The 23171-nt window shown below is 45.0% G+C and overlaps 1 protein-coding gene across 1 annotated transcript in view; it reads right to left on the reverse strand.

Moving 5' to 3' along the window:
- The window catches only part of LOC147883013 (vacuolar ATP synthase subunit H family protein), a 129530-nt gene that overhangs the window by 89179 nt on the left and 17180 nt on the right, over positions 1-23171 (reverse strand). The window contains exon 4 of the mRNA XM_087399385.1: positions 14987-15059. Coding sequence (XP_087255511.1) covers positions 14987-15059 — 73 coding nt within the window. The remainder of the gene's footprint in view (positions 1-14986; positions 15060-23171) is intronic.

Below are 23171 nucleotides of genomic sequence, written 5' to 3' on the forward strand. Positions count from 1 at the left end.
TACGCTAAGATGCAGGCGCGCGTCCGCGACTCAATCCAAGATCAGACCTTGCACCTGGGAACGAGACTTGCTCCCAACTGCACACTGAGAACTGAACCCCCTGGGCCCCTTTTATAGACTCGGGCCCCGAGCGCCAAAAATAGCGAAGACCTATAAATAGTTCGTACCCTTGCCACTCAACCCGAGAATCAAGCCTGCCTAGCTCTAAGCCTCCCCAGGCTAACCTGAGCTAGTCCTGTGTACCCAATACACGTCAGATACCAATCCGTGCACATGACATACTCCCCCTCCTCTAAGAACTCACTCCTGAGTTCGCTAAAAAATCTGGAAATGTTCTCTGGAGGTTTTGTAATGTCTCCCATGTTGCATCCTCCTCAACACGATCCTTCCACTTGATCTTGTATTCCGTGATAGATCGATTACGAATCTTTCTGTCACGAAATTCAAGAATACACTCAGGTTCGTGTGGAATAAAAGTCAAATCTGTAACAACCCAGCACTCCTGAAACCCCTGATCTGCAAACAAACCACACACAACATCAGATCTGAGCAGGCTGCTCACCACCCAACCGTGACATCTACGGGATGTGATCCCGAATCAGAAGATGTCCCCTCCGAGCCACGAGCTGAGCTACTGGCACGAACTCCCAATCAGATCCAAACCAGCCTGGTGTCCCATACCACCAGGTGGCGCTGTGAAGCCCTGGATCTGCCACTGGGCCTTGGGCTACGCTAAGATGTAGGCGCGCGTCCGCGACTCAATCCAGGATCAGAACTTGCACCTGGGAACGAGACTTGCTCCCAACTGCACACTGAGAACTGAACCCCCTGGGCCCCTTTTATAGACTCGGGCCCCGAGCACCAAAAATAGCGAAGACCTATAAATAGTTCGTACCCTTGCCACTCAACCCGAGAATCAAGCCTGCCTAGCTCTAAGCCTCCCCAGGCTAACCTGAGCTAGTCCTGTGTACCCAATACACGTCAGATACCAATCCGTGCACATGACACACACACACACATAAGTATATTATTTATAAGTAAATTTTGTGCGTGTGTGTGCGTGCGTGTGTGTGTGTGTGTGTACATTGATATTTATATATAAGGAGCAACCATAAGGAAATGGGAGAGGGATGTGGAGAGAAGGTGAGGGGTTTCAGACAGATGCCACAAGGACAAGTACCTCCAAATTACCATGGTACTCATAGACTTCATAGACCTTCCTAGACAACCATGTGGTCACTTAGAGAGGGTTTGTGATGTCTTTATGATCTTCATGAAAAGGGGATGAGAACATGTTCATTTGGAGATGTCTTTGTGCATGTCGAAGAGTCATTTGGCTGAGAGCTCTGGAGAGCTGTACAAACATCACATGGTCGTTTTTAGAGGTCTATGAAGACCTTTGACCACCATTACAACCATGTGGTGATGAAGAGGCTCAAAGACGTCTCCACTCCTCTCGAAAGGACTATGTCATTGTCTAGAGAAGTCTAGTGATGAATATATATAAAGACATCTCAAACACTCTGTAAACAATCACATGGTCATTTTCAAAGCTCTATCCAGGGCTTTGAGCCTCCTCACAACCTCATGATTGTGAATAGGCTCTAATGATCACGTAGTTATAAAGAGGCTCATAAAACTCCACATATGACCATGTGCTCACCTGGAGTAGCTTTACAACCACATGATCATAAAGAGGCTCATAAACATCCACATATAACCACATGGTCATTTGGAGATGTTGTGAGCCTCTTCATGATCACATCATTGCAATGCTTCTCAAAGATCTATCTAAAACTCTCTAGATGACCTATGGTGGGTGTTGAGATGTCTTTGGACATATTTATTACCATGTGGTTAAGGAAGTAGTTGCGAGGAAGGAGGGGAAGGTGAAGTGAAGGTGTGGGGGGCACAGAGAGAAACTCATTAGGAGGGGTTTGTGAGCAAGAGTAAGACACTGAGGGAGCACCTACACCGCGAGGAGAGGGAAGGGGAAGCTGGGGCAAAGGTGAGCAGGCCAGAAATTCCAAGCGGAAAGTGGAGTGAAGGTGAGGGGGGCTAGCCCTCAAGGAGAGGGGAGGGCAAGGTAAGCAATGCAAGGAGGGGTGATGAGGAGCAAACACAAGAAAGAGGGGTGACGAGGGGCTAACACTAGAGCAACCACAAGAAAGAGGGGTGGTGAGGAAGAAACCATGAGGAGAGGGGGGGTGCGGGAGTAGACACGAGGTCCCGGGGGGGGGGGGGGGGGGGTAGTAGAGTGAAGGTGAGGAAGGTTGAGAGAGTAACCATGGGGACGGTTGGTGCAAAAAGATTAGGGGTTCTAAGAGAGAGGCTACAAGGATGAATTGGTCAGAGGAGAGGTGTGGAGGGGTGGTGAGTGAAGATGAGAGCAAGGGGAAGCAATCGTGAGAAGAAGGAAGGGGAAGGTTGAACAAAGATTAGGGGGACTGAGAGAGCAGCTCTAGGAGGAATGTAGTGAGTGGAGGTGAGGGGCTAAGGGAGCAAGCACAAGGAGAGGGGAGGGGAGGGCGAGAGGCACAAGAGGCTGCCATGTGGCAAAATTTACCAAACTTGATGACATGGAAGTTATTTGGAGGCTTGGGAAGAGAGGAGGGAGGTTCACGGCTTGATCTACAAAGCGAACTGGTAGGCAAACATGATGAGAGCGAGCACGTGGTAGAGGGCAGAGCTGATCAGATTGCGAGTGCGCGAGTTAAAAGGACAAAGGACAGAGATGGTCAAAGCAAGCGCACGGCGATCAACGAGGACATTTGCCTTTCCCATTCCTTCCTCTTCCCTTTGCCTTTCCTTCCCTTTCCCTTTCCCTCACAACGACGAATCAACACATGGGGGCACGTGGCGACGCAAGCCCAATCAAGGAGGTGGAGGCCCACGCGGGCCTAATCAAGACTCAAGGCTCAATAGAGAGAGAGAGAGAGAGAGAGAGAGAAAGAGAGAGAGAGAGAGAGAGAGGACGATTAATATATTTCTTTATTTTTTTTATTTCTATTTATAACTTTATATAAAAATATATATAAATATTCATATAAATAAATAAATAAATTTTATATATATATATATATATATATATATATATACATATATATTTATATATTTTATATTTATATTTACATTTATATACATACATACATATATATACATATATTGTAGGCCATCTTCTCCCGGTTCCAATGATGCCCTATGGGCCCTGGTATGTGCCTTGTAGGCATAGTAATAGGCACTCTAGTATTTTAGTGCCTTTTATGCCACATAGGACATTTAGTCCTATGTGACACCTAGGACACTTAGTCCTAGGGTCTACCTTCAAGTACATTGTACTTTCTTTTCTCTAAACTAGTTGACGTGACGGCTTATCTCCATCGACTCTTGTACTTGCTCTTTTTGCTCATCGCTCCTACAGTGGTATCAGAGCGGGTATTGCTTTTGTCTTCCAGCTGTCCTCAGCCCCCGAGTCCTCCATTGCTCGTTGGGAGTCTGCTGCTCTGCTGGTCGTCACATTTCCAGCCTGTTCGAGGCTCTTCAACTGCGGTCTAAGGCTTTCAAAGCCATTTTGTTGCCACAACTTCCCTCATTGCGGCTTTCCAGCAGAGGCGACTACTTCTAGGCCCTGCTGCAGCCTTTACGAGGTCTCCTACAGCACCCATGGCCATCAGTCGCCATTTTTGTGCTGCAGATCCAGGTGCCCAGCTCCCACGACCTCAACCAGACTCAGATCTAGGCGCCCAGATCCCGCGACCTCTCCAAAGCCATCAGCAAGAGGCGTCCTGCTGTCGCAACCTGTCCAAAGCCCTCCACAGGAGACATTTGCAGCCACGCTCACATTTCGAGGTGTTTGAGGGCTGTTCCAGCTCTGCTCCAGCCGTTTTTTGCACTTCAACCTGCTGCAGCAGCTCCGAGGTCTGTCATATTCTACATACAGAGGTCTTTTGAGTCTCAGCCTTCAGTTCAGGGGACCAGAAGCTGATTTACAAGCAACATTTGCTGTCTCTTACAGTTTTTGACAGTTTTTACTGTCAAACCCTAATTTCCAACAGGAAAATTTAGGGCTTTTGACATAACCTGTCAATACAACACTTTGGACAAGGTTGACAACTGAAATCCTTCCAAAAATTGAAGTTTTCAGTAAAATTCAGGTTCAGGACTGTCACATTGTGCCACGTCATCACTTATGCCAACAAAATTTGGGGCTTTTGTAATGGGAGCTCAATTTCAGCTGGTAACTCTGTTCCTATACCTTGCTGCACATATTTTCAGTCTATTTGCTCTCTCCATTTTATCATCTGAGCAAGAAAAGGCACCGTGAAGCCTTGAGGCCCAGTGCAGCCTCCTGGAAATCTCTATTGTTGGCTCACAGGAATTTGGGACAGTAAGACATATTTTTGCAGTTTAAAGCCTTGAGGCTATCCTTTGGTCACTTTGTCAGTGCATTTCTATTAGTGCTATTTACAATGGCTGGGAACAATCACGACTTATTTGGCATTCTTCGTGAGGATGATAAATTGGATGGGACCAACTATCCAATGAGGTCTTATCTCATGAAACATATTCATGTTATTCTTGTTTCTAGGGTTGATCTGAGGCCAGCCAATGCTTCAGTGGCGGCCCCTACTGCTGGTCCCTCTGCAGAGGGTACTCCTCCTGATGCCTTATCCTCTAGCACCCCTGCCGCTGCTCCTCCAACTCAGGAACAATCCAGATGGGATGCAAGAGATGCAAATGCACATTCCTGTATTGCTTTATCATGCAAGAGAATCATTATTCCACACATCCGGTCTTGCAGGACAGCAAAGGATGCTTGGGACAAATTGGCTTCTCTTTATCAAATTCGCAATGAGGCACGTGTTGCATATTTAAGAAAGCAGTTTTAGGAAGTCAGTATGAATGAAGGTGATTCTATGGATGCATACCTGACAAAGGTCAAGGATCTCATGGAACAACTTGCCAATATTGATGAAGTGGTGCCAAATTCTCAGCTTGTCAATACCACATTGAATGGACTGCCAGATACATATCAAGGGTTTGCCACAACCCTTCGATTAGTGGCCATGGGTTATCCAGATCACTACTCTTTTGATCAGCTTGTCACTTTCCTTTTGCAGGAAGAGCAAAGTCGAGCTAATAGACAAGCTATTATTCCTGACCATGCATTTGCTTCATAGCAGACAGGAAGAGGCAAGGCTTCCAAGCCTATGGGCAAGCCTAAAAATGGGCCTAACAGTCGCAATTCCTCCAATGCATCTAAAAATACAGCAGATAAGTCAAAGAAGAAAAGATGCAACTATTGTCGCAAGCCTGGGCATGAAATTTCAGAATGTAGGAAGCGCATTGCCTCGAAGAAAAAGAAAGCAGGATTGACAGTTAATGCCTCACATGCAATTGAATCCCACGAGCCAGCAGATGCCTCACATGCACATGCTCTCCAGAATGATTGGGCATGGGCTGTCCACTGCTCCTTTGATCCCTCCCAAGTTGATGCATTCTTTACTGCTAATGATGCTCAGTCTTGGTATTTTGATAGTGGTGCATCCAAGCACATCACATCTTGCAGACAGTTGTTTCATTCCTTAGCTGATGCACCTCGTGGGGGAACTGTCACATGCACTAACAATGCCTCCTATGCTGTAGAAGGAATTGGAGATGTGCAGCTGACATCCATTACAAGCCATCCTGTCACTCTAACTAATGTTCTTTTTGTGCCTGGAATAGAAGTCAACTTGATTTCAATTTCAGCAATTGCCACTTCAGGTTTCAGAGTGATTTTTGATGGATACAGATGCCTAGTATATGATCTTTGTGATGACAATGCAATAGTTCTCACTGGCACTTTGAAAAAGGGGCTTTATCACCTTGATGATCACTCAGCTGCACTCTCTATCGAATCATTTGCTATTTCAGATTCAGAGCTTGCTGAAACTCATCTTTGGCATGAGAGAATGGGTCATTTCAACTATAGAGCTCTTGCCAAGTTACATTCACAGGACATGGCAAATGATATACCTCAAACTCAAACAGTTTCCAAACATGTATGTGAGGGTTGTCTTTTGGGTAAGATGCAACGGTTTCCTTTTCAAAAGAATTGTTCAAAACTCTCACAAAGGAAATTGCAGCTAGTGCACAGTGATGTCTGTGGCCCAATAAGGACAAATGCCATTGGGGGGTACAAATATTTCATGACTCTCATTGATGACTTCACAAGATATTGCTGGGTATATGCTTGAAAAGCCAAATCTGAAGTGTTCTCATGCTTTCAGAGGTGGCTGAATATGGTTGAGAATGAATCACGATGCCAGCTTGTCACCCTCAACACAGATAGGGGGGGAGAGTATATGTCAAAGGAGTTTGATGCATTTTTGTCTTCACGGGGCATTGTTCACTCATGCACTACTCCTTACACTCCTCAGCATAATCATGTTCCTGAAGAGGAAGAACAGGTACACTATGGAGATGGCCAGATGCATGCTTAAGGCAAGTCCTTGCCCAATAAATTTTGGCTTGATGCAGTGATGTGTGCCAACTATGTGCTCAATAGATCACCTACAAGGGCATTGAAGACTGTTACACCTTATGAAGCATGGAAAGGCAGGAAGCCTTCACTTTCACACATGAGAGTTTTTGGGTCTCTTGCGTATGTTCATGTACAATCTCAGCTGAGACATAAGCTTGATGACAAGGCAATCAAATGCATATTTATTGGTTACAGCCAGGAGAGCATGTGAGAGAATGCGGAGAGAGTGAGAGCTGCAGAGCTGAAAGCTTGAGAGCTGAGTTGCAATAGAAGAGTGTAAAGAGTACAACTGAAAGTATGAGAGATAAGGTTTTGTCCTAGTGACAAAACCTTAGTAGTCACTAACCATAGTTAGTATACTAACTGCGGTTAGGGGGAAAAACCTCTTAAAGAGGGAAAAGTGCCCCTAACTAGCTTACTAAATTACATTGGTCACTGCTGAATTATATCTATAATTCTAACACCCCCTGTAGTGCCAATGTCATGTACAAGGCTGATCAATCACCAAACGGATATAAGTTCAGGGCATTGCGAAATGCCTCAAACTTTTCACGTGGTAGTGGTGCTCTCAGTAGGACTATTGTGCAGCCCCTTGCTGGTCAGGGAGCAGCGTCTACAAAGTACTGCAAGAGTCTAAGGGCGAATGCGATGGAAGTAAACGATGTGAAGTGAAGGTGGCGAGATGATATAAATATATAGGGGGCTGGAGAAGAGGGTGAAGTGAAGGTGGTGGTGAAGCGTGATTCTAGTGAAGAGATGTATAAGGGACGAGGGATGAATGAAAGCGTGCTATGATATATTATGGAAGAAGGAGAAGGAGAAGATAAAGCTCACAACAACAAAGAGAAAAGTAGTATATTGCAGAGATATCGAAATGCAGGACGCATGAACTTTGAACGCAAAGCAAGCGAATCCTCTTTTTCCCTCAAAACCACCTCAAAAGGCAGTTAAAACTTCTTAAGTCTCCCTTTTCTTTTGCAGCCTTTGCCTTTTGTTGGGCATTTCCCTCGCACATGGCATGCTCCCCCTTTACCTCGTTATGTATCTCCATCTTCATAATGGATCCCCCCCCCCTCGTTCAATGGTTGATTAGGCAGAGGTGGAGGCACTTGTGCTTTCTTTTTAAGAAGTCGCTTTGGTTGGATTGGAATGTTAGGGTCCTTGGTGGCCTCGGCATGAATCTTGGCATACCATGCACGAGGGGCCTGTTTCAACCCATATAAAGCTTTGTTGAGCTTGCATACTTGAAGTGCATTTGCTGTAATTTCAAAGCCTGGAGGTTGTTTGACATACACCTCTTCCAGCAAGTCCCCATTTAAGAAGGCTGTTTTTATGTCCAACTGATGAACATTCCACTCAAAATGTGCAGCCATTGCAATAACTGATCGGATGGTGGTCATCCGGGATGTAGGAGCGAATGTCTCCTCATAATCTATGCCCTTTTTCTGAGCATAGCCTTTAGCAACCAGCCTTGCCTTGTATCTGTCAATGGAGCCATCTGGCTTCCGTTTGACCTTGAAAACCCATCGTGTGCCAATGGCATGTTTACCTGGTGACAAGTCTACAACATCCCAAGTCTGATTTTTTTCAATGGACTGCAACTCATCGTGCATGGCATGCATCCAATGCACATTGTCCTTTGCCTCTTCGAATGTGGCAGGCTCCTCCTCATCAAGAAGAGTACCTGCATATGCTGATTCCACTGAATTAGCACCTTCCATGTGCCTTGCTGCGCTGCAAGTCCTGCCAGTTAACGGAGCATTAATTTTACTCTCCCTGAGAGGCTGTAACAACCAGTTTGGGACTGTTTTTGCTGCATGTATGTCTACAATTTCTTGCTGCACCACCTATTCCATTGCCTGTGGAGGGGGCAAGACATCCTGTGGCGGAACTAAAGCATCTGGAGGTGGCTGTAAATTCTGATTTGCATCAGAAATATCAGAAATATCAGCAGGGGAACCCAAGGCAATGGGTAGCAACCCCTCAAAGACATCCTCTGAAGAAGAAGGCATTTGAAATTCAACCTGAGTGTGAGCTGAATTTTCAGCAAATATCACATCTCTACTGACTATGATCTTGCGTGTAGCAGGATTGTAGAGACGGTACCCCTTGCTTTCTGCACTGTACCCAACAAATATGCACTTAATGGCTTTATCTGACAACTTGTGCCTAAATTCAACTGGCACATGAGCATAAGCAAGACATCTGTCCATCTCCATGAGAGTTCTATTTTTGCTCTCAGCTTTGCCATTTTGCTGAGGGGTTAGCCTGACTGTGAGCTGATCCACAATACCCTTGCCTTTCAGAAATGCATCAAAATCTGCAGACAAGTATTCCCCACCTCTATCTGTGCGCAATGTCTGTATCTTGAATCCAGTTTTCAACCATGGCTGAAAAGTGTTTAAACACCATGAACACTTCTTATTTGCGCTTCAGCCCAAAGACCCAAGTGATATTGGAGTAATCATCAATAAATGTAACGAAGTAGAGATGACCACCCAATGATGGAGTTCTCATGGGACCACAGACATCACTGTGTATAAGCTGTAATTTGCGGACAGCTTTAACTGAACCATCCTTTTTGAAGGGGAATCTATGCATCTTGCCTAAAATGCACCCTTCACAGGCATGTGGAGGAGGTATCTCAAGAGGTGGCAATGCATCAACCATGGAATGCTTCTGAAGTGTCATCAAGCTGTTGTAATGCATGTCTGCACGTCCGTATCCTACCGTACCGTACATGCCGTACTGCTTCTGCTGCATTCGTACCTTTCGTACCTGCAGTTTCGAAGTGCATCCGTACCTTCCGTACATGCAGACTCGAAGTACCGTGCAAATGTACGGCTGTACAGCTCATCGCCGTATAGCCATGTACGTACAGTTCCTGCGCCGTACAAATCTGCAACACGTGTGGTGCCGTCGTCCGTACTCCGCACAGCTCTAGTCATTCGTACTCTGTACCTTCGTACAGTCATCCATACAATGTACGAATTTCGTACAAGACCGTACACCGATAGTTCCGTACTGTCAGCTCATTGAAGATTGAAAGTGTCCGTACACTTCTGTTGCAGGCCTTCTGTGCAGATTTTTATTTCTGCAGGTACTCGAGCAGCTAGTTTTTTGGCAGGCATTGTTTGCAGATAGCCATTGTTTGGCTCAGTTCTTTGGAATAAATTTGGGGCTGGACTTGGAGCAAACATTGCAGATTTGGTCTGAAATTTGGGGCTTTTTGCTGAAATTGCAAAATTTGGGGCTTTTTGCTGAAATTTTGCCCCTTTCTGGTTGCAATTTCAAGCTCGAAATTTGGGGCTTTTGATTCTGCAGTACAATTTCTTGTAGAAATTTGGGGATTTTGTAATTACACTGCACTTTGGTAGTGAAATTTGGGGCTTTTGCAGACAGAGCTCAATTCTTGCAACATTTGGGGCTTTTGATCAATTTGCCCCTTTCTGGTTGCAATTTCGGGCCTATTTTGGGGCTTTTGTGTTGGGAGAGCAATTTCTGGAGATTTCAGTTCATACTGCCTTTCTTGAAGTGTTTTGCAGCACTTTTGGCAGATTCTGGAGAGTTTTTTATGCTTGGACAGATTTTTGACAGTGCAAGTATAGAAATCTGAGTTGCATTTACAGCCGGTGCTTGGCTGTGTTTTTTGGGAGTTGTGCATTTCATTCCCAGTAAGGGAATTCAGTTTTGTATCTGCTTAAATCTCTTTCTTAGATATGGCCCATCAAAATCAGAATGACTTCCAGTTCGGTGGTCTTTCACAGGAAGTCAAGTTGGATGGTACCAACTACTCCCTCTGGAGTTTTATGGTACGCAATATTCTGATTTCTCACAATTTATGGGATTATGTCAATGGGGGTGAGATCCGACCAGCAGATATGGCACCTGCTACCCCTCCCCAGCAAGGAGGTGGAAGAGGTCGTGCATAGGGTGCAGTTGCAGGACAAGTTGTTGGTGCAGCTACAGTCACTACTCCAGAGCAGAAGAGATGGGATTCACGAGATGCCTTAGCTTTGTCATGCATCTCTCTTTCAGTGAAAAGATTTATCATTCTGCATATCCGGTCGTGTAAGACCTCGAAGGCAGCGTGGGATATTTTAGAAAGCATGTATGCAGCCCGGAATGATGCAAGGGTATCTTTCTTGAAAAGAGAATTAAGTAATACACATATGGAAGAGGGTGACTCCATGTCAGTCCACCTCACAAAGCTACAGGATCTCAGAGAGCAATTGTTAAACATAGATGAAATTATTCCTGATTCAGAGATGATTACAACCATTCTGAATTCTCTTCTTGAGTCTTATCTCAGCTTTCATACCTCGCTGAACTTATCATTGAGGGGGGGTGCAAATCCTCTCACTTTTCATGAGTTGATAGGACTTTTGCTTCAGGAAGAGCAGACCAGGAAAAACTTGGCTTCACGTGCTGGTGAACAAGCTATGCTCTCAAAGTTTAAATCAAAAACAAAGGGACAGGCAAAGACATCAGTAAATCAGCCTTCCAGTGGATCGGGACAGCCTTAACAAAAGGCTAAAAATGATGTAAGTAAGCCCAAGAAGAAGGGTTTTTGTCACTACTGCCAAAAGCCAGGTCATCACACAGAATGCAGAGAAAGGCTTGCAAAAGAGAAGAAAAACAGCTCCGGTATGGCTGTTTCAGATTCAGCTCCTCATGCATCTGACAGTGGGGATGCTGCAGCCAACTTTGTTGGACAGGATTATGCCTTTTTATCTTGCATTTCAGATTCTAGGCTGGCTGCTCCAGATGCTCGGGATAGTACAGCCACTTGTAGTGATGATACATATGCATTTTTGACTTGCAGTTATGACTCTTCTACGGATGCATCTGCTTTCAGTGTCAATGAAACACTGAACACTTGGTATTTTGACAGCGGTGCATCCAAGCACATCACTTCTAGGAAGTGTCTTTACTTCCTTGCATCCACCTCCCGTTGTTAAGAAAGTCACTTGTGCCAAGAACTCATCATATTCAGTACGTGGCACAGGAGATGTTGAGCTCACTGCCATTGATGGCTCAATTTTCAGACTTTCAGATGTCTTATATGTGTCTTGTATAACCAAAAATCTTCTTTCAGTGTCCACTCTTAACAGAGCTGGATTTCAGGTCATCTTTGAGGATGACAAATGTGTTGTCCGAGACAGGGAAGATGATTATGCCTTAAGATTATCTGGTACTCTGCTGCGTGGGCTTTTTCAGCTTGATCTTTTTGAGAAAAGAGCAGCCCATGCTCTTAGAGTTTCTACCCCTACTGCTGCCATGCAGAATGCAGAATTATGGCATGCCCAATATGGCCACACCCTAACTAGCTTATTAAATTACATTGGTCACTGCTGAATTATATCTATAATTCTAACAGAGCAAAGGGTATAGGTTATACCAACCAAATACTGCGAAGATTATTGTCAGTAGAGATGTAATTTTTGCTGAACATTCGGTTTCTCCTCTTGCGGATTGCAAAGCTAAGCCAGAATTTGACATGTCTGATGCCTTTGACTCTTCGTTACCTCTTCCTTCCTCAGAGGGGGACTTTGACTAGCAACATGAGCCTCCTGCAGGCCCTCCAACAAGCAATGATCAGCCTATACCCCATGCTGATTTGAAGGTTTCTCTTCCAGCACTAAATGATCCCACTATTCATGATGCACTGATTGAAGAAAGAGCTGTCAACAGACAGCAAAGGCAAGTTGAAAGAGCTGTCAACAGACAGCAAAGGCAAGTTCCCAGATGGCTTCTTGATACATTGAGGGACATCAAACAAGATCAGCCTTTTGCTGCCCGGACAAGATCAGGGAATAGACAAATGCTTGGTCACTTTCTTGAGTTTGCACTCCTTGCTACAGCTTGCAATGAAGAGCCTTTGTGCCATAAAGATGCTTTTGACAGCTGCCAGCAAAGAGTGGATGGATGCAATGAGAGCTGAGTTACAATCCATTGCCAAAAATGACACATGGGAATTAGTTGATCTCCCTCCCGCCAAGCATGCCATTGGTACCCGGTGGGTCTACAAATTAAAAAGGAAATCTAATGGCAGCATAGATCGACACAAAGCCCGTCTTGTTGCAAAAGGGTATGCCCAACAACAAGGCATTGACTTTGAGGAGACCTTTGCCCCCACATCAAGGATTACTACTATTAGATGTGTCATTGCCATTGCAGCCCATCACCATTGGCAAGTGCACCAGCTTGACATCAAGACAGCTTTTCTTCATGGGGATCTGCAAGAAGAAGTTTATGTAACACAACCTCCTAGCTTTGAGGTTGTTAATTCTGAAAACAAGGTATGCCGGCTTAGAAAAGCCCTTTATGGTTTGAAGCAGGCACCCAGGGCATGGTATGCCAAAATTCATGCACACTTACTATCCCTTGGTTTTCAAAATAGTCCCACAGAGCCCACTCTTTATGTCCGTGGGAGTGGATTTGATTTTTTAGTGCTGATTTTATATGTGGATGATATGCTAATCACGGGCCCAGATACTGAGCATATTGCAGCTTTCAAGGCTGATTTGCAGCAAGCTTTTGAAATGTCAGACATGGGACAGCTACACTATTATTTGTGCATTCAGTTTGCTCATGTTGAGGGGGGTATCATGATGTCACAATCCAAGTATATTGGACAGCTCCTTGATCGTGTTCAGTTCGAGGATTGCAAGCCAATCTCTACTCCAGTGGACCCTAGCTTCAAATTTTCAGCTCATGATGGGAGCCCACCAGCAGGCTGTTGGATTTCTCATTTACTTATGTCACACCAGGCCCGACTTACAGTATGCAGTATCTCAGCTCAGCAGGTTCATGCACATGCCCAGTTCACAGCATTCGCAGGCAGTGAAGAGAGTCTTCAAATATCTCAGAGGTACTCAGGATTTAGCCCTCTTCTATGGTGATCAGGGTTCACTTACCATGCATGCTTACATGGATAGTGACTGGGCAGGTTATTCCGACACCAGAGTGTCACATACCAGCAATTGTTTTTTGCTTGGCAGTTCATGTATCTCTCGGCTCAGCAAGAAGCAACCAACAATTGCCACGTCTAGCTGTGAGGCTGAGTACAAGGCAACCTTCACTGCTACAGTAGAGTGTGTCCAGGTTCGACAGTTACTTACAAATCTTGGGATTCGCCAGACATCCTCCACTATGGTCTACACTAACAGCCAGAGTGCTTTGGCCATTGCGCGTAACCCAGTGTTCCATGCACATACCAAGCACATTGAAGTTCACTATCATTATGTTCGAGAGCAGTTGTCAGCAAGAGACATAGAGTTGTCCTACCTTCCCACAAAGGACAACATAGCAGATATGTTTACAAAGGCACTTCCTCGTCCCAAGTTCAAGTCTTCCGACAGGCTTTACACTTAGTTCCCTTTGTTACATGATCTGACATACCTTATACATTCATAGGTGGCTATATCCTTTTGGATGAACATGTGCCACCATGACCAGAAAATACCAGGTATTTTGAGACGTTTCCAGAATACTTCAGCCCATACCATGGAGGGGGGTTTGTAGGCCATCTTCTCCCGGTTCTAGTGATGCCCTATGGGCCCTGGTATGTGCCTTGTAGGCATAGTAATAGGCACTCTAGTATTTTAGTGCCTTTTATGCCACATAGGACTAAATCATTTAGTCCTATGTGACACCTAGGACACTTAGTCCTAGGGTCTACCTTCAAGTACATTGTACTTTCTTTTCTCTAAACTAGTTGACGTGACGGCTTATCTCCATCGACTCCTGTACTTGCTCTTTTTGCTCATCGCTCCTACATATATATTTATATATTGTATACTTATATTTGTATTCACACACACACACACACACACACACACATATATATATATATATATCGTTTCCATATATTTATACACATATATTAGAGAAACAAGAGAGAGAGAAAGAAAGAAAGAAAAGAAATTTTATTAGAGTCTTCGAAAGACCGATGGGTCTATGAGATTGAAAGAAAACCTGATACAAATCACAGTAAGGGTGGAGCTACTAAACGAGCATCATCACCCGTGCTGAGTCCCAAGTTTGATCATACATAATCAAATACATATGGGTGTGACAATGAAAAGAAAAAAGACTGGAGCGCAGTGGAATCCTCCGTATGTCATGTCACCCTGGCTGGTGCATAGCCGGTGATGGGACGCTTGCGTCTGTCAAGGGGTGCCGTGCGTCTTGGTCTCTTGGAGGAGACTCGACGCAAGACCAGAGCCACCGTGACTCCCATGGGACGTGCCCCGGATCTAAACAATGATAGGAGGTCCCCCAAAGTGATCTGTGTGTCCCATGGGGAGAAGGTCATGCATTCCCAGAAGTCATCTAAAGCAAGAGCGCAAATGAGCTACTTTGAAATTTCCCCTTCCAAAGAAAATAAGAAGACACAAGAAAAAACAAACATTCATCCATATAATTCAAAGTACTATTTGTTCCACTCCTGCGTACCTCAAAAAAGGCCTATATATATCCTCACTTGCAATTGTTTCATCATGAAATAATCTTGCCCTCTTTGGATTCGCTGCCAAATAAAAATTCAAGTGAAGTTACTCAAATAGGAAGCATTCAAAATGACAAAGGCCAAATACAAGCATTAAATGCTAAGAAAACGTTTATTATGCACTGAGGGACTACTCAAAAGTCAAAACAGTAAACACGTACATCAAAACACATTAGTTCTAGAATAATTTTCATTTAAGTGGTGGCCATGGGTTATGCTTTATTTTAAGGGTGTGCCCAGCAGTTATCTTTAAAGGGTGTTTATGCCCAACAATATGTGCGTGAGTCCTCTGTGTGTGTGTGTGTGTGTGTGTGTGTGGTGGGTGAGAGAGAGATGAGCCTCGCCTGCATCCCGCACAGACTCCCCGTCTGTCCGTACATCCGTACGGTAGCCGTACGTTCACCGTACGGCCGTACGGTCTGACCCGCCTCTTCCCTGCATAGCCTCGAGTAACTCCACCTTTGTTTTCATCACCTTGCCGTACCTTTTCTGAAACCCCTTCCAGACATCCGTACACTTTCGTCCTTTTCCATACAACCTGGTTTCCCTGCCCCATTTTCTTCCCCGTTACAGCTTCTGCGCCCCCTATCAGCACCCCCCTACCGCTTAGCTTCTTCCATACAACCCCCTCCGTACAACTGTATATTCCGTACAGTCCCGTACAGTTCATACAACCTGCACTAATTGCCCCGTACTATTTCCGTACTTTGCCTATACAAACCCTGCTGCAGTTCTGGTTTTTCCTGCAACCTCATCAATCTCGCCCTGTTTACCTCCATGGAAGACCAGCTCAAAAGTTACTCCCGGAAGGACTTGACCCGGGACTCCAAAAGACAGCAAGTTGATTTCTCTACCGCAGCCTCTGCAGATGCTCACTATGTTTTTGACATGCTCAAAGATGAATTTCACCACAGCCGGAAGGAGTGGGCCAAACCTCCCCCGGCCCTAAAGTATAAGCTGAAGCTGCCCTCATTGGTCGCTCCTCTCGAAAAGTTCTCTCAGCAAGCAGTTATCATTTTCTTCCCAGGGAAGTTACCTTCGGCAAATGATGTGGCTCAATGGGTTCAGGCTTTGTTGGGAGGTTGCTTTGTTGAAGGAGTATATTTTGCTTCTCGAGGTTTTTATGAAGTGCACTTTTTGGATGCCTCATATCGTCAGCAAATATTGGAGATGTCACCTCTATTCTATGGCAGACAAATGGTGCATGTCATGCCATGGTCGCCAAATAAGGATTATCATGGCCTCATTCGACATCACTGCCCTGTATGGGTTGAGGTCGTGGATTTTCCTGATTATATGAGGGCTGAGTTACCAAGTCTGGCAGCTACTTTGGGGCAAGTTGTATGCCCACCCCGTCCTTCGGGTAATCGAAATCGATTTTGTGTTCTTTGGGATACAGATCACCCAACCCCTCCTTCGATTGCGGTAGAGGTGGAGGATGTTCCCTTGGGCGAAAAATATTTTGATTTGAAATGGGGAGTATTTGCAGGTGCATGCTTCACATGTCATAAGTTTGGCCACCTAGCCTCACAGTGTCCTGCAGTCCTGCATCAACTCCCACCCACAGCCATTGCTCCAGAAAATACTTCCCCTCCAACTTATGGTCCGGGGCCTAAGGCTATGCCTAGCAAATTGGGTGATGTGGCATCTAAATCTGTCCCTCCTAAAGAAAATGTGGTTCAGATTTCAGCCAAGCAAAAGGATAAAGGAAAGGGCAAATTTTCAGAATCTCATGCCTCTCCCCAGGGTGCCTGGCAGCAACCCAAAAAGGTATTTGCGCTCAAGCCACGACCGTTACAATCTCGCCATTGGGATGCCTCTACTTCCACCCCTGGTCAGGCCTCTACCCCTGCTGATAGCCTCACTTCTCAACTGTGGGTTGATGTACTAAAGAGGGGCATCCCTGTATGTGACAATGATGAGGATTATAGAGCTAATGATCCAGGAGGCCAGGTGGATGTTGATGTCATGGCTGAGGCCTGACAGCTTATACCTTTACTATGCTTTTTCGTTCGGCTGTACATACCTTCTATGTCTACTTCAATTCTTGCATTACATACAATGTTCAAGGTCTTGACATCCAAGCATACAAATTCAAAGCCAACACATCCTCGTCTTGCTTGTTACAACCCATGATCATGCTAGACCAAGAAGACACATTGAGATAGACCAAGATGGTAACCAGATGCCTAATGGGAGTTGTCTAGACCTCTAATGCTCCTCAGCTTGACCTCCAAAGGCTACACATGTGTTGTCTCTTTTTTTACCAAGTACAGGTTTCAAGGGCGTTGGTCATCTATAGTCATGTCGTTGCTTGTTGTAGCATAGGTCCTCGGGTTGTGTGTTCCATTGAGAGGTGTAGGCTAAAGCGTGGAAAGTACATCTCATGCGTACGTGAATGAGGAAGAGGGCTTGATTATAACAATTGATGGAGGCTCTCGGCTCCACGGGAGTTCAAGGGTTTAGAAGGGGATTTCAGGGTTCGAAGTGGGGACAGGGTTGAGATAGCTAACTAGGAGTTCCAAGGTTCAGATGGGGTTGCAGGGTTTAGGAGGAGTCCAAGGTTGAGGAGTGGAGAGCTAGTCTCCTTGGCAGATTCTCGAGGGGTAAGGGTTGAGGAGAAGGGAGAGAGGAGGAGGAGGGAGGAGGGAGGAGGAGGAGGAGGAGGAGGAGGGAGGAGGAGGAGATGGAGATGGAGGAGAAGGAAGGAGGAGGAGATGGAGGAGAAGTGAGGAAGGAAGAGGAGATGGAGGGTATCCAAAGTTGTGTTGCCCCATGCTTTCAAGATGACAACAAAGATAAAGCTAAAGACGAGTAACCTGACCCGTCTATGACTAGAGACCCGCTCCATTGGGTCTCAACATGGATTCTCAAAAGCAACCTTGCTAATTTGAGAATGGTGTCCAAAGTTGTGTTGCCACATGCTTTCAAGATGACAACAAAGGTAAATCTACTTAGCCATGGACCTTGCTCCTGCATTCTTCACACATAAAAGCCAAAGGCTTCCTCGCTTTCTTCTTGTTTGACATACCCCAAGATCATTGTACTCCATGTAAGCACATTATGATGATGCAATTCATTAAAGACACGCAATGCTCCCACATTTTGTGTACATGTCCACCAAAATGATTCCCATAGAGAAATCAAACTCAAAGCCAATCCTTAAACCTTTAGATTGGTTCCCTAAACTTCCTTTAAACTTGCTTCCCCTCTTCCATCATGCAAGGCTATACTGTTGGATGCCTTAGAAGGGAGGGAGGAGGGGGAGATGGAGGAGAAGGGAGGAGGAGGAGGAGGAGGAGGAGGAGGAGGAGGAGGAGGGAGCTCAAGGGAGGGAGGAAGGAGAAGAAGGGAGGAGGAGGCGGAGGGAGTTCAAGGGAGGGAGGAAGGAGGAGAAGGAGGGAGTTCAAGGGAGGGAGGAAGGAGGAGGAGGAGGGAGTTCAAGGGTAGAGAGTGCAAGGGTAAGGGCATGCTAGAACACGATAGTGTAAAAGAGCATGGACGCAATGGAATTCAATTGCATGAACACAATAGTGAGCTTGAACACTGAATCCCAAAGAGTGGGAGCTTCATTCCATTGAGAGATATTTATACCCCTATTAATCATTACTCCGGTCCCGAAGACCAACACAATAGGACCAGAGTCCTATCACGTTATTCCATGCTAATGTATTCAGAGCATAGGCTTGCTTTGAGCACTCTAATTTTTTCAAAGTAACATCGCCGAATCCACATCCCAGCCAACTAAGGCCAGGAGAGTGTCCCTGACAGAAAGAATGGAGCGACCGGTGCACACCAAAAGAGGCGGATCGCTCGCCCCACCCCGAGATCCAACTACGAGCTTTTTAACTGCAACAACTTAAATATACGCTATTGGAGCTGGACTTACCGCGGCTGCTGGCACCAGACTTGCCCTCCAATGGATCCTCGTTAAGGGATTTAGATTGTACTCATTCCAATTTGCAATGTCAATAAGTGGAGACTTTTTTGGCACTACGTACATAGAATGCACCCCCATGTAATTTCTTTACAAGAACACAACCAACACTTTTTGGCTGGCCAGCAAGGCCACTTTGCTGGGTATGATATCTTTTATGCTGGTACAATGCATTTTTCAGGGGTCTGCATGCTGGTGAAACAGGATATGCAGCCCACGGTTACTTACAATGACCCCCAAGGTCGATGGATGGTGATCAGATGCACCTGTAATGCTGATCTTTATGAAATAGCATCTGTTTATGCCTCTCAAACTTCTGCGACAAGAGCTCGTATGTGGGCCTCCCTCAAACAATATCCATGGCTGTCCAATGCCTTTTTGTGTGGAGACTTTAATAACTCGCCTGCCATCCAAGATAACACCACTCATCGTTCTCACATGATCCCCACTGAGCTTCGACATTGGGAGGATATGCTTCTTTCTTGCATGCAGAAGATTTATGGCTCTCAACAAGAGATAGAGATATGGGTTATACATACCGTCACAATGCCTTTACTCATTATTGGGCTCGACTTGACAGATGGTATTTGTTGAATGCTCAGCAGTATGCTAGTTCTACATGTACACTACGGGTTGATCATTCCCTCTTGCTATCTGATCACTTTCCAGTATGTTTGACATTATCTATAGCACGTTTGACAGATGATATGCCTTTTTTTTGTCGTCGCCTACTCCATGTTAATAGTGCTTATTTGCTTCATCAACAATTTCAGAACATGGTGAGAGTGGCTGTCCGCCCCCTCCTCTTACATGCTCAGGAGGACATGAATTTTGCTTGGATCAGTCTTGCTCATCGCTTGCAGGCTGTTATTCAAGATTATGGACGGAGTTACATGGGAAACCTCAGGCTTAAGCTGAAATGGGCTCAATCTCACAAGCAAAAAATGGATGTAATCAGCTCTTATAGGCAGCTCACCTTCTCTGAGCAGGATTCTTGTGCCTATGCGGTTCATATCATCCATCAAAATGATCTTCGCAAATTAAAGAAGTGGCAAATCCGAGCTCGCATGAAACCCCTTTTGGATAAAGGCTGCTCCTCCAAAGCTTTTATTAAAAGCCTGCATGCGGATAGGCGAAAGGAGGATATTTGCAGGATCAGGCAAAATGATGGCACCTGGACCACCTCCAAATCAGAATTGGAATCACAATGCTCTAGTCATTTCCAACATCTCTTTTCACCTCAGCCTGATCATTCAATGCAAGTGAATGCAGCTAGGTCTCAATTTCTTATGCATGTTCAGCCTATATTGTCTCGGGAACAGGCTCATGCATTGGAGCAGCCCTTTATGCTTAATGAACTAGATGATGCTTTGAGTCATTTACGTAAAGGCAGCTCTCCTGGTTGGGATGGATTGACTGTTGAATTTTTCTGTGCATTTTGGGGTGATCTCAAAAACACTCTTCTTCTTATGATCAATCATGCTTGGGCAAAACAATCTCTTCCTCCTTCTTGGAAACATGGCCTTGTCAAATTGATCCCCAAAAAAAGGTTGTGTGAGACAATGGCTGATTGGCGGCCCATAACTCTTATGCCGGTCATTTACAAACTCATTGCCAAAATGATTGTCCTCAGGGTTCGATTTATCTTGCAAGCAGGACTTCATCCCAGGCAGTATGGGTTTGTTCCCAGAAGGCAGATTACTGACAATATTTCCAATGCTTTGCTTGCAATTGAGTATGCCAAATATTCCAAACAAGATGTTCTCATTCTGCAAGTGGACATTGCGAAAGCATTTGATACTGTCCATTGGGATATTATTTCTCAGACTATGCATAAATTGGGATTTGGCCCTCGGCTGGTCCATATTATTTACTGGTTCTATTCTCATGCCACTGCGCAGTGTTTGCTTGGTGGTGGGTAATCAAGAACCTGGGCTATGACCCACTCAATGAGACAGGGCTGCCCTCTTAGTTCGCTACTGTATGCCATTGCTACTCATCCGTTATTGTTGCATATGGACCATCTTGCAGATACAGGGCAGCTTCATGGCTTGCAAATTCCAGGAGCGCAGCCATTTCTTGCACAGGCATATGCTGATGATTCATATTTCATGCCCAGGAATTCTCAAAGTGACCTCTCTCGTTTGATGCAAACTCTGAATGACTTTGGCATAGCTGCTGGACTGCATATTAACTTTCAGAAGTCGAATCTTCTAGCACTGAAAGAAGCTGATTGGCATGCACTTCTCTGGCCAGGCCACATTATTTCTTCCCATACTATTGTGAGGCATTTAGGGTATCCCATTGGCTGGAATATTACCCCTCAACAACAGCTTAAATGGGTGCTTCAAAAGATTAACAAGAAGCTGGAATACTGGCATTTGTCCACTTGGCCTCTACATGTTCGACTTCGGATAGTGCAGTCCATCATTATGGCATATGTGCAATTTTATTTGACTCTTCTTCCCTGGTCTTTTAAGCACTTGGCTTCCTATATGTCCCAGGCTATGGAGATATTTTGGAAAAGCAAATCTCACAAAAAGGCTTTGCGATTACTTCCCATGCAGTCTGTTTGTTCTCCTAAGACTCATGGGGGACTGAATATTCTCAATCTTCAGTTTCATATGTTAGCAAGAAAGAGCACTATGATTGCTGATTTTTTTCAGCAAAAACAGCCATGGGCTATTATGCTAGCAGCCATGTGTGGAAACATGACGTCACATGCATATGGGCATTGGATTACAGATCACTCGGAAGCAGTCATGACCACATTTCAGGGGAGAATTCCTCGTTATCCTGTTTCTACTACTTTTATTCATGATTGGAAGAGAATTCTCTCTTATGCTAAATGGTCAGGTGCTTCTTCCCATCATGGTAATTCTCTTCGCTTGGAAAGTATCCATTGGAGCAAGGTGTTTGAATCGCCTCTTGCTTTACAGGCACCTATTAAAGCATATAATCTTATGAAATTGGGCATAAGAATTGTCGGAGATGTTGTGGACCAACAAGGTTATGTGCTTTCATTTCCACAAGCTTGCAGGACATTCCCCTTGGGTCTGCATCATAGACCCATTTGGAGAACACTTACAATTATGTTGCAGCCATTTGTTCCTGTTCCTCCACTGTTTGTACAGGACAGATTACTGGACTGGAATCTGACTTCCTCATCTCCCGCTACCAGTTCACTTTCAATGCATAATCTAGCTTCCTCGATGGTCTACAGATTTCTTCTTCCACCGCCATGGATAGATAAGCATGCCAACACTCTTTGGAATTTGGATAGGCCTTTATCTTGGTGGCAATCACAACTCAAGAAAATTTGGAAAGCCAAATTGCCATTGAAACAGAGGCTTTTCCTTTGGAGATGTATAATGGGAGCTTTTTCTGTTGGGGTGAAATTGGCAACAGGTCGTATTGCTTCCTCTTCCTGCCCTTGTTGCTCTCATCCCCGCGAGACAGTTCCCCACTTGTTATGGTCTTGCCCGCACTCTCGGATATTAATCACTCATGTCTCTCATTTGCTGCGGCTTCGGTTTCCCTCTATCAGATTTGGGAAACTCTTCTGGATGTTTGGATGCCTCTCATCTCAGATGTCTCCTTTCCTCCTTTTCTTTCACTGGGCTCGTTTCTGGGTACTATGGACTATTTGGACACAGAGATTGCATTCTAGGATGGGACAACAGTTTCCTCAGGCATATGCTTTCTTCAGAATGTCCCTCAAGCAATCTTTATATGATAGTTATGCTGCGAGGGACTTGGATGATACTAGTCTTGAAGTGTTTTCTGACTGTTTTTGAGTTTTTTCATTAGGCTCCTTTTTGGAGTCTAATGCCATGTACATTGATTTCATGTTAATAATATAGTTACTGGTTTCACCAAAAAAAAATGTGTGTGTGTGTGTGTGTGTGTGTGTGTGTGTGTGTGTATGTGTGTGTGTGTATCTATCCTCTGGATTTGGCTCCTCCGAAACTGATCTGGTGAACTGAATCTAAAAGAAGGGCTCCTCCCCCCCTTTTAAAGCCCTAGGCTCCAAAAAGCAGTGTTTTTTAATTGCACCACTCTTTTGGCCCCTAAAAGCAGTTTTTAATTGCACCGCTCTTTTGGCCCCCTGTTGCACACTTTGGCCCTAGGAATTAATTGCCTGGTAACTGGGCCCACATTCACTATTTCCAAGGGCCCACTAGGAATTTTAATTC

Source organism: Dipteris shenzhenensis, chromosome 28 (assembly GCF_047967505.1).
Source record: "Dipteris shenzhenensis isolate YYH24624 ecotype China chromosome 28, Dip_SZ_1.0, whole genome shotgun sequence".
Taxonomy (NCBI): Eukaryota; Viridiplantae; Streptophyta; class Polypodiopsida; order Gleicheniales; family Dipteridaceae; genus Dipteris; species Dipteris shenzhenensis.